The following is a 17,385-nucleotide window of genomic DNA, read 5'->3' on the forward strand; positions in this document are numbered from 1 at the left end:
ATAACAAACGTCAAAACGATTGACCTATATTTGTGCTAATCTAATCTAATCTAACATAAGCTAAAGTCTGTTAACCTAACCTATCCTCATCTAGATTACATCAAAATAACCTCAGATAACATAACCACAGCTAACCAGGAAACGACGGTGATACTGTCGCCTTTTGGGTACCCAAGGATGTACACGACACATCTACCCAACGTTACTTGCTATTTTAGGGCAAAAGATTAATTGCCATTTCACAAATACAAACACACTCGATATCATAATTCAGAACACTACTAGCGCAGTAGGTACTACCTCACTAACCTCCGGGAGTCTGCGCTAAGTGAGCTTGCTGGTCAAAGACAAGCATTCAAGGCAAAGACTATATATGAAAGACTGGAAGGCACGAAAAAGGTGTAAATAGCCTAACTGATTACTCATGAGTTTAGTTACTTCAACCAACGCTAGAGATCGCTGTGCTTTATTCGGAAAGAATTAGCGGCTTTTTGGATCGTCTGCATGTTTACATTTCAGCCATATGTCACTTGGAACACATGGTTGGTTCAAACTGTCCAAAAGTTCTCATCCTGAATTCATGTACCATCGGTTTCCTAAAGAACCACAAAGGTAAGTGTATATTGTACTGCCAACATTAAGTATTATAGACATATGTGTCATTTTATTCATTAAGTAAAATTGTAAATCAACATTCTCTTTTTTGATAGATGTTCAAAGTGGATACAAGTAACCGGTATATTGACATTAAGGAAGAAAACACCTACACAATTAAATAAAAGTCAAAGGATATGTAGCCATAATTTTTCTCAACGGCAATATGCATCATCAACCCGTTTGTGCCCCAATGCATACCCAGATCAAAATTTGCCTGCTGAGTGAGTCAATGCAGTTTTATATATACATTATCATAAGATTACAATAATTAACATTGTTGGTAAGAAGTAATGATTTTCATTATGCGTTATATTATCTATCAGGTCCAGCACACCCAGATGAGCCAGAAATAACCAGTGCTTGATCAATGTGTAAATTGTATAGTACAGTTCTAAGATTAATTGAAATGACTTTGTTTTATTAGCACATTGCATTTGAAACAAAAACATTGGTTGTCTCTATATATTATATATTTCTTTATTACTTTAAAGTTTGAACATTATTTAGAATATTCTTTCATTGCCATTAGCCAATTTTTGTATTTGCACAAAACATATTTCAACTTGAAATTACAAACTAAATTCTGAGCATAGATACCTTACATACATTATCTGTTTATAACTACAAAACATCACATATATTATTTTACAGATATTGACCTGCACTTGGATACTGCAAGTACTTTGCATCACCAGCAAATTGAAATGGAAATCTTGCCAAGTTCATTGGATGAGAACTTTGGTTAGTACTGACTAATTTATTAGCATTGCATAATTCTATAAGACCTGTAAATCATAAAAAGTAAGCAACATATGTCAAATTGCAACAACAGATATTAGTACCACAATTGAGTCCACAGTTATATAGATGTTTTATAGACCTGCTTCACACTCTTGGCATAAATGTGATAATGTGATAAGAATAGAAATTGTTCTGGTAGGTGTTCTTTGGAATTAATAAAATTATGAAATAAAGCCTAAGCTTTCATTTGCCCATATTACCACATATAATACCCATGAAGACAAATGATAAAGAAATTCATATGTATCTAAATCAAATAAGAGAGAATTATATATATATATATATATATATATATATATATATATATATATATATATATATATTATGTGTGTGTGTGCGTATGTATATATATATATATATATGTGTGTGTGTGTATATTATAATTTTTTCTTTATATTTTATGAAAAATTCAGAGGTATGAAAGATATTATATATACGAGATATTGTCAAATGTCAAGTATGTGAAAGCAAATACTATTTACACAGTAATGGTTACAAATGAAGTAAAAAAAAAGTATTGAACTAAAATAATAATCATATACAAGGCCGAAAATATCAATCAATATATAATTCTAAAAATATATAAAATACAATAAAATGGCAACAATAGCTATCGCTTCGATTTTTAATTTTTCAACCGCTCAATAGATGGCGTTAAAACCCCAATACTCTAGCGATATTTGGCATTAATGATGGCTACATATTTTTGCCAAACACCTTACGAACCCTTCCTGTCTTTCTTTTATAGTCTTTGGTTCAAGGCTTCGATACGTCAGGTTCGAAACGGTTTCAGCCTTCTTAGGCTTCGATACTTGCCCTAGGTTGTGGGAAAATGGAGGGCTTTATTCCGAATTGAATGAAATATACATATAAATTTCAGAGTTCATGTTTGACTTAAAAAGGAAATGGGCAGGAACTGGTTTACCAGTAGTGGTCAACAAATGGAATAGACTTAGTAACCATGTAGCCTAGTGAGCCCTGAAACTATCGATTGTTTTAAGAGGTTAAATAGCTTCATGGATGGGGATGATAGGTGGTAATGGATACATAATTGTCTAGTGTAGGCCTTATGGTCTCTTGGAGTCTCCTTCTTTCTTATGTTCAAGATTAAGTTAGCTGGAGATAGGTTACGTGAGCTAAGGTTAGCTTAGGTTTAGTAGGCTAAGATTAGCTCAGGCTTGGTTAAATAGGCTAAGATTAGCTCAGGCTTGGTTAAGTAGGCTAAGGTTAGCTTAGGCTTGGTTAAGTAAGCTAAGGTTAGCTTAGGCTTGGTTAAGTAGGCTAAGGTTAGCTCATGCTAGACTAGGTTAGCTGAGTTTAGGTAAGATTGGGTTAGGTTACATTGTATTAGGTGAGGTTAGCTAAAGTTAGGTGAGATTTGAATAGGTTAGGTTAACTTAAGTAAAGTTAGGTTAATGGCGGTCATATTAGGTTATCCAAGGCTAGATTATATTTGGTTAAGTAAGCTAAGGATTAAATAAGCTAAAATTAGTTTAGATTTGGTAAAGTAAGCTATGGTTAGTTTAGATTTGGGTAAGCACGCTAAGGTTAGGTTTGGTTTGGGTAAGCTAAGGTTAGTTTAGGTTTGGGTAAGCAAGCTAAGGTTTAGATTTTGGTAAGCAAGCTAAGGTTAATATAGGTTTGGGTAAGTAACCTAAGGTTAGCTTAGGTTGGGGTAAGCTAAGGTTAGTTTAGGTTTGGGTAAGCTAAGCTCAGGTTTGGTTAAGCTAAGGTTAGCTTTGGTTAGCTGATTTTAGGTGAGATTAAGTTAGGCTACGCTAGGTCAGCTGAAGTTAGGTTAGATTAAGTTAGCTGAGGTTCATGTTTGAATAGGTTAGGTTAGCTTAGGTTAACTTATGTAAAGTTAGATTAGGTGTGGGTGGGTTAGGTTAACCAAGGATATGTTTGGTTACGTTAGCCGAATAAATAATATAAAACAAGATATCAGTAATTCGTGTAATTATGCACGTAGCCCTCCTTCTGGTAAGAGAGACGTATTTAGCACCTTCACATTCATTGACAATGACTATCGAAAAAAAAGGGAGTAGGGGATGAAATTAAACAACCGGATAATCTTGAGGATTTTTTTCTCCCAATTTTATTTCTTTATTTTTAGTTTATTATCCACAAACCATGCAGCAACACTATCGTATTGCAACGGGAATGGCGAGTGAAAAAAGCTAAAGAAAGAACGAAAGGAAAAGAAAAAAAAGTCTGGAAAAGGATTTTCATCATCCCTTTCTTTACAGGAAGAACATCAATATTTATAAATAAATTAAATAAATCGACATGAGAATTCAGAGTGAAAAGTGTACAACCACACCAAGGCCATGACGGCATCCATTTCATAGATCATTTCAAGACCGGACTATCCTATGGGGTACCACTCAGGGATGCCTTCACTTTAAATGTCATCTTCTACATAGCTTTCCAACTATAAGAAAACGAACTTTAAAGAATTGAATTCGATGTTATCTGAGAACAATAAGAAATTGCTCACATAATTAAGATCGGGTATTTACCTCACTTACTGGGATCATAGTTATACATTCCCTGTGGTTAATGGACCACTTAGTCCCCTCCTAGTCCACAAATCGAAAATAAGTGGTACGTTTTAGTGATCTCACGAATTTAGTGTTGAAAAGAGATATTTTCCCGGGGACTGAGAACAGCAATTCATAAGAATGAGAACACGTTAGACAACGGTGGGTTGGTTGTACCATAGATCACTCTTGCCCCGAACCGATAATGCACACGCGATAGTGTGACCAATACGATGTTTTTTAATATGCCCCGATAGTGCTGTGCCATCGGGCACACGATATGGCACAGCCTTGGTAATAAGGTTGACTACGGAAGAGGTCAATGTGACGTCACAGGTCAAAGGTCATGGGGGTAATAAATGGGGAAACGAAGACAGAGGTAATAACTAATGATTCGGGTAACAAAGTTTGGTAATGAGTCTGATCGGGAAACTGATAAGATATGGATGGGAAAAATTATAATTATAATGATGCTGTGGTCAGCATTAACGTATCAAATGCTGACAAAATAATGCTGATAACGGGAACATTATAAAAGAAATACGATAATAGTAAAAAATCACAAAATAAACAATAAACACAGCGGATTTTATGTTTAGTAGTAAAAAATTCTAATACGAAACAAAATTGTTATACATTTTTGAAATACCAAAAAAAAAAAACAAGATTGTAAAATGTTGAAAAATAAATGCCGTTAGCAATATATCAACATGGAAATGTTAACTTGGAAAAATAATTCGCGTTTACAAATGTAATCTATTCGCACCATTTTCGTAAATATGTTAGTGCAGTGGTAAAGAAGTTGTATGTATTGTAATACTTATAACAAAACCTGAACCTTCTATGGAGAATAAAAATAATAGCAGTAGAAGTAATAGTAATGATAATTATAGTAATAATAATGAGGGTGGTAATGGTAATGATGATAGTGTTAATAGTAATGGTTCTAGTAATAATAATGGTAATAGTAATGGTAAGAGTAGTGGTAATAGTAATGATAATAGTGGTAACAATAATAATGGTAATGATAGTGATTGTGATGATTACTATAATTATCATTATTATTAACAACAATAGCAATACAAAAGATAAAATCAAACTATAAATACAAAAAAAAAATGAATTTAGGCATGAAAGGGGTAGACAGGGTGAACAAAAACACAACACATGAGAAAAGTCATGCAGTTCGAATGGCACTTGCGCCTTGCATGGCATGGCAACTGAGGCTTTATCCTCCATCTCGCCTTTATTTCTTATCAATTTCCATTAGTATTGGAATCAAGAAGCATGGCACACTCTATAAAGCTCAAAAAGACCAATTACAAACGTGAATGAGATCCTCGCTTGAACATGTGTACACACACATATATATATATATATACATACACACACACACGTATCAAATAGTTTCCAACAATCGACCCCCAGGTTTAAACCGAGGTCTCGCTCATTTCTAAACCTCGGTTCGAACCCCACAGCGACTGTCGGAAATTTGATTGATATGTATTCGCTGTTACTAGCGATTCACTTTATATATATATACACGCACGTGTATGCAAATGCTCGTAGATGTATATACGAAAATGTCTTCTATAAAAGCCTGCTTCTGACGAGAATGGCACACTGACAACCATTTCTTCTAATATTATTATAAATCTAGACTAATCATTAGCACCAAAGTTGTCATCACTCATATATAAAACCAATAAGGTCATTGTTGCCACTGCTTACTTGAAGCTCCAGCCACAACGACTACGATGTCACCTTATAGGTGGGAAGAAACGAAGAATCATACCCGTTGTCCAGAAAGGGGTGGAGCTAAGAACGAGTGAACTACGCTCGACTGATGTTTAGATACAATTTGAATAGGAGGAATGAGGGGAGTAAGAAGAGGGGAGTGTAGGTGTATTTACTTAGTTGTATTATACGGGAAGAGAGCTACGCTCGTAGCGACCCGTCTTTGTATCTTTCGGCATCTAGTTTGTTCTTAAATTCTTGTATAGTTTTTGCACACACTGTTGCCTCATCCACTTTGTTCCAGATATCCACCAGTCTATGTGTGTGTGTGTGTGTATTTGTGTGTGAAACTGAGAAAGATGATGAAATGAGGGAAGATTCCTTTCTTCACTCTATGATAGAATTTCCTTTCTCCTCCCCCTATCCTCCAGACACATAAAATCTCTCAGACTTCTTGCTTCTTCCCCAAGGAACTGGTTTGTTCTGTGTGATATCCAAGAGTAGATCAAAACTATTGAAATACTTATGTATATAGACCCTGTCTTCAGTCTCTTTTGTAAAGACCACTTAAGTAATGAAGAGAATTCAGAGAGCCTTGTGCAACAGAAGCCAAAAAGTCTTCTTCTGGAGTGTGTGATAAAGATATTTTTCGAAAGTGTTACATTATCTGTTTTCTTGAGGTCATGACAAAAGCTGCGTTCATTTCACGGCGTGACTTAGAGATTCTTTAAAAAAAAAAAAAAAAAAAACGCAACCTCTCCACCAATCACGGTTCGAGACCCAAACGATGGGCGGAGCTTGATTTGAATATCGGTACTAGAATACAAGTCGACACACAAATCTGTCTAAATTTACTGTTGCTTGCTTTCAAAACTGAGATTACCAGATTTACTTCATTTCTGATTTCAATTCTAGTCTACTTTTTCACAATTTAAGAACATCCTCATGAAATAAAAATTATTTTCTAACGCTTCCATATTCTGTAGCTATAATTATCGAGCACCATTAGATTGGGAGTTAATTGGGTTATAATGTATGTGTGTGTGTGCGTGCGTATTTACCTAGTTCCATCTTGTGTGTGTGTATGTGCTTTGACTCGGCCATCCCCCTTACAAGGTGGAAAGAGCCTTTCATATGTGTGTGTGTGTGTGTGCGTATGTGGAGTATGGGTGTGCGTGTAAGTGTATGGTGTGTATGTGTGTAGTTTGTATACGTGTGTTTTCATCAAATCCCATTGGACGTGCAATTCATACCAGACACAAATTAAACCCCTTTGTTGCAAATGTGCTTTTAATAGATTTGTGACAAAAACTTGACGGTTTCAATCAGCTGAGGTTGGACCACGTCTGAAGAAGGTCTCGACCAAGAGATTCTTGGTTCAATTGTGGGGGCCACGGCTTCCTCAACAAGAGAGAATCTTCCTTGTATACATTCAGTATAGGAACATAACCAATTTGCCTAACTAAACCTAGTTTTCACAACTCGCTTTTCTTGCATAGTGTCACTAGAATTTATATAAGCTTTTAGTGTACGAGTATTCGCATCAATTTATGCATTCCTAGTGGGGAACAAATACCCGTTTAGTGATTTAGTGACTGTTACTGGTAAATGACAGCTAATAATAAAAGTAATAATAATGATAATAATAATAATAATCCTGTAGCGATTCAGTGACACTCATTGCTGAAATATAGGTTATGTATAGTCCAACGTGCTTATTTTTTTAGTTTCCGTTAAGGCTAGCGTACCTTCCTATTTCACATTCTACAAGCGAGGTACTATGGCATAGGCCTTATCAAAGTCATACGAAACGTAGCTACGAAAAGGCTGGAATAGTAGGAGAGAATAAGGCACGGAGGAGACCTTGAATGACAGAGTTCGGGTACACTTAAGACTAAGAAAAGAAATACAAACATGAAATAAATACGAAAATCAAAAATAAGACCAACGCCCAAGGGCGCTGCGTTCGTATCGCTGTCGTTCTTTGGAGGAGCCGGAGGTCGCCACTTCGGCGACTTCGTTATCATCGTCTTCAGCGTCGTGAGGAACTTTGACCTTCTTCCCCAAATGACTCGTTGGGAAGATGAGAATCTAAAACTACGTCGTAGTTTAGGTCCCCGCAAACTGCGTCCTATACAGAGAAATTCTCGTTAATGTTGAGCGAATTTCTAGGTTAATATTTGAATTTTCGAAGAATTTTTTTTCGCTCAGTATGTCAACATATTGCGACTATCTAGCACCTGAACTTATAATGAATTTACCGCTTAATACGTAAACGTATAACGTAATTCTTGCTCAATACGTGAACAGCAAATTTCTCGCTTAGTACGTGAATGGAGCAAGATTCTTGCTGAATACGTGAACGTAGAGCAACTTTCTCGCTTAATATGTGAACGTACAACGAAATTTTCTCTAAATGCATATAGCGAGTTTCTTGCTTAATACGTGAACGTATAACGAATTTCTCTTCTTTTGGAGATTTTTCGTTAAACGACAACACCCGTCCCGCTTTTCTTCTTCTTCTCGTGTTCTTTCTTTAAAGAGGACGTGGCCGCCGGCGCGGCTTCCCCGTCAGCAGGAAGTCCAAATTGGACTGCTGCGTGTTGGAGGGAGGACCCTGCGAGGACAGGCCCCGTCACGAGCTCCATAGCACTTCGGGCATCGGTTGCGCCTGTTCGAAGACTCCTGGGCCGCGTTAGGTCAGACACCAAACTCCCGTTCTGAAGTTCATCAGGCGCCTGAAGCGCCGCGGTCGAGGAGGAGGGCGAGATCGGGAAGTAGGTCATCGAGGAGGAGGGCGACAGAGGAAGCGTCCTGTCCACGATGCGTCTGTCCTCGGGCACCGACATCAAGGAGGACTGTCGAGAGAGACGTCCTCCTTCTTCTGGGACGATGCCAAGGGAATGCTGTCGCTGGAGGGGGAACTGGAAGCTTGGCGAGGAGGAGTTCTGCCTCTGAAGGGGAATATTAGGCGAAGAGTTTTGTCTCGTAATGGCATACACCCCTCGACGGGAGTGTCCTTTGCTACTGACAGGAGGATTGCTGGGGCCGTAGCTGTCATCTAGGGGCATGTCCTCCGGTACAGTGGTCATGGATCCTTGCCTCACGAGGGGTCCGGGTGTGGATCCTGGTCGATGGATCCCCGTCAGAGAAGAGGAACTCACAGACCCAAGAGACATCCCGCTGTCGTCGCCCTGAGTCCCCCTTGAAGGAGGACCGTCAGGCCACGCATTCATGGGCATGTCCTCGGGAGTGCCGGGCAAGGAGGAAACTCTCCCTTCGGCTGCAGGGTCGGGTCTTACCTCGAGGTTCATCCCCAAGGTCTTGGGCCTCGATCTCGGGCTCTCTGGCACTGACGAAGTAGATGCCGACTTCCCGAGGATGTAACTGGGCGAGGACGAAGGCGGGGAGAGGGTGATCGAGGCGGAGGAGGAGAGCTTGTTCGGCCTCTGGAGAAGTCCCCTCGGGCTCTTTCGGCCGGAGAGAGCCTCGATCCCTCCATCGTCCTCGTCTTCGTCCATCATGGGGATGTCTTCTTCGTCGGCCGAGAGGAGCTTGTTTCCCCCAGAGTCTTGCTTCACCTTCTTCACGCCCTCCTTCGACCGCTTGGGCCTCTCCAAGCTTCCCTTCTTCTCCCTCTTAGTGTGTTTCTGCTTCTGCTTCTTTTCCAGTGAGCTGTGCTTCTTGTCTTCCTTGTCCTGTTTTGCGGTCTTCCGTTCCTGGTTCTCGTGACCTTTGACCTCTTTCTTGTCCTCCTCGCCTTCGCCTTCCCTCGAGTCCGCGAAGGAAACTGACTTCGTGAGGGAAGACCTGTTGGCCAGCCCTGACAAGATACTCGAAGGCCTTGAGAAGAGAGACTGGTAGCCCACCTGCTTGTTCGCCGATGCTGCTGACGAAGAAGAAGAAGAAGACGAACTCAGAGGCCTCTGTGGCGCGTGGGTTACCCCAGGGGCGCTTCTGTTCGTTCCTGAACTGTTGTAAGCACTGCTATCGGAGGGGTCGCCGCCAGAGACCTTGGAGGAGTATCCCGGATGGTGTCCGGACACTGCGGTCTGTCTGCTCAAGTTTCTGCTGCTTCCTCCTGAGACCTTCTTCGAGCTCACTGTGCCAGAGGCACTAGTTTCGCAGACGTCCTCCTTACTGACACTATACCTCCCTTCGAACATCCTCTCGAAAGACGACCTCCTACGTTGCCTTTCCTCCTCGTCCTCCTTGTCCCTCGCTTGTCTCTTCGCCTCCTCCTCCCGTGCCTCCTTCAACGTTGCCTGTAGCTGGGCTACCAAGTCTTCGTATTCCGCCTTCGCCTTCTTCTGGAGCTCCATGGCCTCACGGGCCACCTCGAGGGCATCCCTTGCTTCCTGGTGTATTCTTGTCGTTTCCTGAACAGAACAGAAGAGCGTTAGTAACCAAAAATCATACACCTTTTTCCGTAAAAAAAAAAAAATATATATATATATATATATATATATATAAAATAATAATAATATATATATACACCGTATATACTCGCGTATATGTCACACCAGTGGATAGGTCGCACCGCTAGTTTATGGCTGTCGAAGTGGATATTTGCGGTTGACCCGCGGGTAGGTCACACTATTATCTGGCGATTCACAAGACCCATTCAAACAAAAATTATCAGGTACTTACCTTTATTTCACAAAATTTTAATATCAGAACACATGCAGATTGTCCGAAATGGTCACGCGTGCGCATAATGCAAACTTGCATAAACAACGGTTGCGTTTCTAAAACTATAATCGTAAACAACTGCACTTGGTTAAAAAACGTTATAGCCAACTTGACCAAAAAAAATCAATAGATTTTAACTGTCAACTGGACACTATACAACAGTATAGAAGAAATTTTCATTAACCTGATCTTTCTGCTTTCTCCATCCCCTCACTAAGTTTTCTGAGACCTCAAACTCCCTTTCTGCAGATGTTTCCATTTTCTTCTGCGTAATTCACCACCTTCTGCTTAAAATCTACTTCATGGTTCTTTCTCTTACTGATACTCATGATTAGGGTTTGCAGTTATTAGGCCTAAAACTCCGTGGGATCTACCGTAGCTCTAACAGTACAGTTAGCCTAATGGAAGTTTACGAAAATAATAATTTTCTATTACGAAAGTCATAAGTTTATTTAAGTTACGTTACGCTACGAAAACATAATTTGCGCACATACAGAAACGCAGCCATAAGAGAAACAAGTGATGTACGGTATCGTACAGTGAACAAAGGGTCAAGGTCGCATTGCTTATAAACACTATAAAACATACGAGAGTTAGAAAAGAGAATATTTTACGATTTTATTGTAATTGATATATGGTTTTCTAGCAGCAATGGTTCAGTTTAAAGCAACGAGTCGGTAGGAACCTTTGATTTATATATTTTATGCATACAAAAGGTTTGAAAAGCTTTCCGATGCATATTGTGCGCACACCACTGAAATTCCGTGTCATTGTCACATTGAAATCGCCAGTTGTTGCGACTTTGGTGACAGAGTAGTGCTGTCCCTTGTCGAGTGTATAAGTCGTACCCCTGATTTTGGCGAAATATTTATTTTAAAAAAGTGCGACCTATACGCGAGTATATACGGTATATATATATATATACTGTATGTATATATATATATATATATATATATATATATATACTGTATGTATATATATATATATATATATGTGTGTGTGTGTGTGTATGGATGATGTATGTATAAAACAAATATATAGGCAATACACTAAGTAGAATACATGCAAAGACAGCTGAATCCAGTACAATATTTCTTTCAAATCCACAAAATCAATGTCAAGGGGTGAGCCCGCATGCATGGAATCATAGATTACCTCTCTAACATTAGCATCAGAACAATGACCAAAACTTTATGCATTATTTAGTGCTTATATAGATATGACAGAAATTAATTTAAATTAAAATTTTGTAAGGATCTTCGTGGTGGTTGGAAGTGTTAAGCAGGCACCTTTGGCTAGTTTCTACAAACTAGACTGATACAAATCTAGAAATGGTCATAACTAGACTAAGCACATTAATGAAAATGTCTTTACTCACCTATATCCTTCTGGAGGCATTAACTACAAATTTGCATTAATTACAACAATTGAGATATGTACATGTGTACATGGACATCTCCACATATGCAAATGTTAGTAACGGTTAACCCATTTGGTATGGCATTTTTTCTTTTTAGTTAACACAAGACAGCTTTATGTTATATATTATTATTCTATTTCTATAATAACTTTTCATTATTATTATTTAATATTATTATTTCTGTTATACTATTATTATCATAATACTATTGTTATTATTGTTCTCAGTACTATCATTATTACAATTGTTAATAATTATCATTATTATGATTACCATCTTTATTATTAATATTGCTATTATTATCATTATGTTATTATTATTCTTATGATTATCATAATTAATTTACTTGTTCTATCTGATCTTATTTTACTTTGAATTTATCTCTTTTTTTTTAGGGATAACATGGCCTTGTTTTTTCTGTGAACTACAAAGAAATTAGTATTCAAAGTCTTGTTAGAAAAAATAATATCGTACAGTACTAAACATGCATTGTTAGGGAATAATGTTCAAATTAATAACTTTGTTAGAAAGAGATGAAGAATTTGCCTTCGTCCGCTGGAGACGAATAACATGATATAAGGTTGTTAATGAAACACTGTTTGAGACAAGGTTTGCTATCTGTAAATTACAATAAAATCAAGTTAAAATAGTAGTGAGATTTTTTTTTCTCAATACAATAAATAAATCCTTTTGTCATAATGGAGCTCAAATGTAAATGAGATAAAAACTAATCAATAGAATTAATTAATAGAAGATAAATAAAAATATAATAAATGGATAAATTAATAAATATGTATATAGTAAACTAAAATAAATAAAATTTAAATAGATAAATACAGTAATAAATAAAAACAGATTAACGAACGAGTAACAACATAAAAATTACAATAAATAAACTAAAATAATTGAATTAATGAATAAAAAGAAAAATTAACTAAACATATCATCTGAGAAAATTACATACCAACACATTTGCATGTTTAGGTAAACAAACAGAAAACTAACGTAAACGAATTGAAAACAGTTTATGCAACCGTAATATAAAAGTACAACAATGGTAATTTCACAATTGACTTGTACAATAACAACTCCCCTTGCCTCTTGCTTGGGCATCCGATAACAATACACAACGATGTGAAGCATATACATATGTATACATATGTATATATATATATATATATATATATATTATACATATGTATATATATATATATATATATATATATATTATACATATGTACATATGTATATATATATATATATATACACATATATACACACATATACATATATACACATGCATATACATATATACACAAATATATATATATATATATATATGTGTAGACATATATGTATATATATTGCCTCAACATATAACAAGTGATGACAGTGTACAGTATATGCATGTTTATGCATATTTACATGTTACTGATGAATATATAAATGTGTTTACCCATGTCTCTATATGCATGTGCACACACTATACATATACATATATATATATATATATATATATACTGTATATATATATACATATGTATATATATATTATATATACATATATATATATATATATATATATATATATATATATAAAATATTATGTCAACTATGCCATCTGTCCTCACTATAACACTGAAAGTAAATTTTTCCACCTCATGTGAGGGTAGCCTTTATTTCTGGGGACAAAAGGTTATTTTCCTCCCCACCTGGTAAGTACATCATGAAAAGATACCGGACATGCCAGTTCTGGTAGTAGGTATCCGGTAATCCGGTATCTGGTAATTCAGTATCTCTTCCTACCCTGCGTGAGTCAAATGGGTTTCTCAATCCAAGTTACCAAATTACTTTCTAATTTTAAAGGAGCCTAGGTAGAGGAATGATAGCGCACTGTTACCTTCCAGTGGATCCCTACAGTGGAAGTCTCACCCTGAAATCTAAAACTTGATCCAGTTTCTTCAATTGGTGGGTGAAAAGTTTCCCCTTCCTTACTTATCCTCCAGGAGTCGAGAACCCCATCTTAGCATGAGGATGTTTAGTGTGGGTTGCTGGATGCGCGTGTGTATGTGTATGTCTGTGTACGTTCATGTATATCTGTGTGCGTGTTTGTCTCTGTGCATGTGAGTGCATTTGTGTGTGTGTGTGTGTGTGTGTGTGTGTGTGTGCGTGTGTGTGTGTGTGTGCATATGTCTTTGTATGCACGTGTGTGTCTGTATGTGTGTTTGTGCCTGTATGTGTGTGCATTCGAGCATGCATCTTAGTCTATGAGCGTATGTGTTTGTATGTGTGTGTGTAAATATGGCCACAAAAATGTGCAACTGTATTGAACAAATCAAGTTCTAGAAATCATCTGCTTGCCCTACGATTGTTTGGCTCCGCATCATCATCTTAGAAACCTAAATCTAGAACTATTATTATTATCATTATTATTGTTATTATTATTACTTGTAATGATATATCACTAATATCCTCTTATCGGTGTTGTCATCGTAAGTAATTAACACCATTTAACACTATTTAACACTGTATTCTCATGCGCACTTTATATATACGGAGGTCAGCTAAGAATCCAACTAATATGTTAATATCAACATCATCATTATCATTACCATTAACAACGATAAGACGCCACAACGCACCTGTAAACATTAACCTATAGGCTGATTTAACACCTTTTAACATTGTTAATAACACGTTAAGCCCCCTCCTAAATATGCCCTACTCTCGCTCTCTCTCTCTCTCTTTCTCTCTTGCGCGCTCTCTCTTTCTCTCTCTAAGATAGTAGTACTTAGTACTTTCTCCAACGAATAGATGGCGTCTCGATAGTGTGTAGTACTTCTTCCAAAGTACAGATGGCGTACATTTTTATAAAAGTACAAACGCTCAGGATGTTTTCCCCCTCTATGTACAAAACCCAGCCTCTGGTGGAAGATTATTTTATAAATTAAGCTCACTACTATATACCTACACCAAAGCAATGTGTTACCACCTACAGAAAACGATATTACATGAATTTTTCCTTCTTTTTTTATTTATTTATGAGACATTAATTTAAGGTCCTTTTGGTTCCTGAACACAATAAAAATCACCTCATGCTAAAAATAAATAAATAAATGAATAAATAAAAATAAACATCATTCAAAAAAATCACCTAAATACTTTCAATACAATGTTACTATCTCCTGTAGATACGAAACTTTATGTGGCGAGCAACCTATGCTTGCCAAGTCTAAAAACTACAAAACTAATAATACTAAACAGCCAACAACCACTACCACATACTTATAGTTGTTACAAGTAAACAAGTTTCTGATATGTTAGACTCCTGGCTAAAAGAGGAGATACCTTTGCGCAAGTCATTTTATTACACACACACATATGCACATATGTATATGTATATGTATGTATATGAATATATATTTATATACGTATATATATATATACATATATATATACATATATGTATATATAATACATACACACACACATATATATATATACATATATATATATATATATATATATATATATTAAAGATTTATAACAATTATGCTCAGATCCTCTACCACCTATTATTTCATCATCCATGTTAAAAACAACAATCACATCATCGTCATAACCAGACATCACAACAATAAAAAAATCTAGAATATTACCTTTCTTTTGATATCATCCTATGAACACATTTATATAATTATCGTTCCTTTCCTTTGTTCCTGTCGATGACGCACACATGAATATATTCTTCATTCAAGACTTCATTCAGACTCCTCAGAAGTCTTTACCTACATTTTCGGGTCTACAGAATCAATTCCTAAAGTTATTTCGCTTCCACTCCCTCCCCTCACAAAGCTGAGATACAAAGCCGATGTGTCTGAAAGAGTCCAAAGTGTTTTGATTTGTTTATAAATTTGTTTCGTCATAGAATATTTTCGTGAATATAAACTCTCGCTTTATGATCACGTGGCAAGTTTCCCTGATGTTGTAGGAGAGAGGCCAAACGCAGAGTATGGGATCCAATATATCTGACGTTTCGCCCAGCAGAGCTTCTTCAGAAATAACACAGTGGAGAAACATTTTACTCCTTATATAGCCCGACTTTGCGGGGAGAAACAAACATATATAGCCCCGCAAGCTCGGGCTATATAAGGAGTAAAATGTTTCTCCACTGTGTTATTTCTGAAGAAGCCCTGCTGGGGGAAACGTCAAATATATTGGATCCCATACTCTGCGCTTGGCCTCTCTCCTACAGTGCTGTTGCAGTCGTTGCTCCTTTCCCTGATGTTGATCCGACTCACAGGGTTCCTGTCTCCACAAAAGATTAAAAAAAGGGGACGCTAACTGAATAATTCATGGCTGGAAAACTGGTTGACAGATCCTGCCGAGAGATGTTTGGAATGGGAAGGGCGACTGCATGGGAGCTTACTCAGAGAAACTGTGGGGACTGGCGCCAGTGTTTGAGTAAGAGGTCGCGTATCCTAGCCTGTCTTCCCATTTGATGTCTTGTATAAACTCCCGGATGCTCTTGCTCTATACTTGTTATCACACTGGGCCATTCTTCCTCAAACCTCCAATTCATCTGCGATACCGCCCACCTCCAGAACGTTTTCTGCCGTGAAATCACTCTGGCAATTAATTTTGTTTTCTCAACAATTTTCGTAGAACGACATTTGATATGCTGAAGGAAAATTAATTTCCTCCTGCATATCAGATTCCTTCCCCAAAGTTGTGGGATGCAATTCTGCTCCAAAAGTCTGAGGAAAAACAGCCCAGTGTGATGACGCCTTAACCATAAGAGTCGGTCTCAGCAGTGGCAGACAAAACAGGTTGACAAAGAAAAAAAAAAAAAAAAAAAAAAAAAAGGGGGGGGGGGTTTCAATACGACTTTTTTATTATTATTTTTTCAAGACCATATGCAATCAAATGTCAATGAAATTATTGTATCCACTGCACATATCCTCAGAGTACTGATGCGAGTGCGTTACCACTGAGCCGTCCAGGCACGTAAAAAACTCGTCACATGACAGTTCGGCCCTGGCTAATGCCCCCAAAAAAGAAAGAAATAAAAATAAATAAATCAATAAGTTATAAAACTATATTAACAATTTGGGTGAACACAGTTTTTTTTATCAACACATTTCAATTTGGAGATGAGAAATTCTATTTCATTGGACACCAAACAATTCAATTTTGGTGAACACAAATTTATCTTATTTTTGGTGAGTAAACTATTTAATTTTTGGTGGAATAATATTCATATTCTTGGCGAGCAGTAACAGATCTTATTTCAGCTGACAACAGACGACTTCAGTCAGCTCAGAGGGGATCTCTGGGCTTGGAGGGGCGAAACAACGCTCTCATGTAATCTACACTTTATCCGTGATATAGCCCAAGACGCTATTATGTGTAATATTATAAGATAGTAGCACGTTTCCTCACTTGTATAAAAGATCGTAGTATATATATATATATATATATATATATATATATATATGTAAACATACATACACATTTATATATATATATATATAT

The 17,385-nt window shown here is 36.9% G+C and overlaps 2 protein-coding genes across 8 annotated transcripts in view; one reads left to right on the forward strand and one right to left on the reverse strand.

The window, feature by feature from the left end:
• The first annotated feature begins 366 nt into the window (after positions 1-366).
• LOC143029460 (52 kDa repressor of the inhibitor of the protein kinase-like) lies at positions 367-1,693 on the forward strand. 2 transcript variants are annotated; one of them, XM_076192107.1, is made up of 3 exons: positions 367-612; positions 711-878; positions 1,309-1,693. In XM_076192107.1, the coding sequence occupies exons 1-3, from the start codon at positions 524-526 to the stop codon at positions 1,313-1,315; spliced, it is 264 nt and encodes an 87-aa protein (XP_076048222.1). In that variant the 5' UTR covers positions 367-523; the 3' UTR covers positions 1,316-1,693. The 2 variants fall into 2 exon arrangements, with proteins under 2 accessions (XP_076048222.1, XP_076048223.1); XM_076192108.1 differs by lacking the exon at positions 711-878.
• A 1,835-nt stretch (positions 1,694-3,528) lies between these two features.
• Positions 3,529-17,385, reverse strand: part of LOC143029622 (uncharacterized) — a 689,552-nt gene continuing 675,695 nt past the window's right edge. For all 6 annotated transcript variants that reach the window (XM_076192375.1, XM_076192374.1, XM_076192377.1 and 3 more), the window contains exon 8: positions 3,529-10,117. In XM_076192375.1, coding sequence (XP_076048490.1) covers positions 8,225-10,117 — 1,893 coding nt within the window. In that variant the 3' untranslated portion in view covers positions 3,529-8,224. The remainder of the gene's footprint in view (positions 10,118-17,385) is intronic.

Source organism: Oratosquilla oratoria, chromosome 11 (assembly GCF_046742065.1).
Source record: "Oratosquilla oratoria isolate Oo_2021 chromosome 11, ASM4674206v1, whole genome shotgun sequence".
NCBI classification, from domain to species: domain Eukaryota; kingdom Metazoa; phylum Arthropoda; class Malacostraca; order Stomatopoda; family Squillidae; genus Oratosquilla; species Oratosquilla oratoria.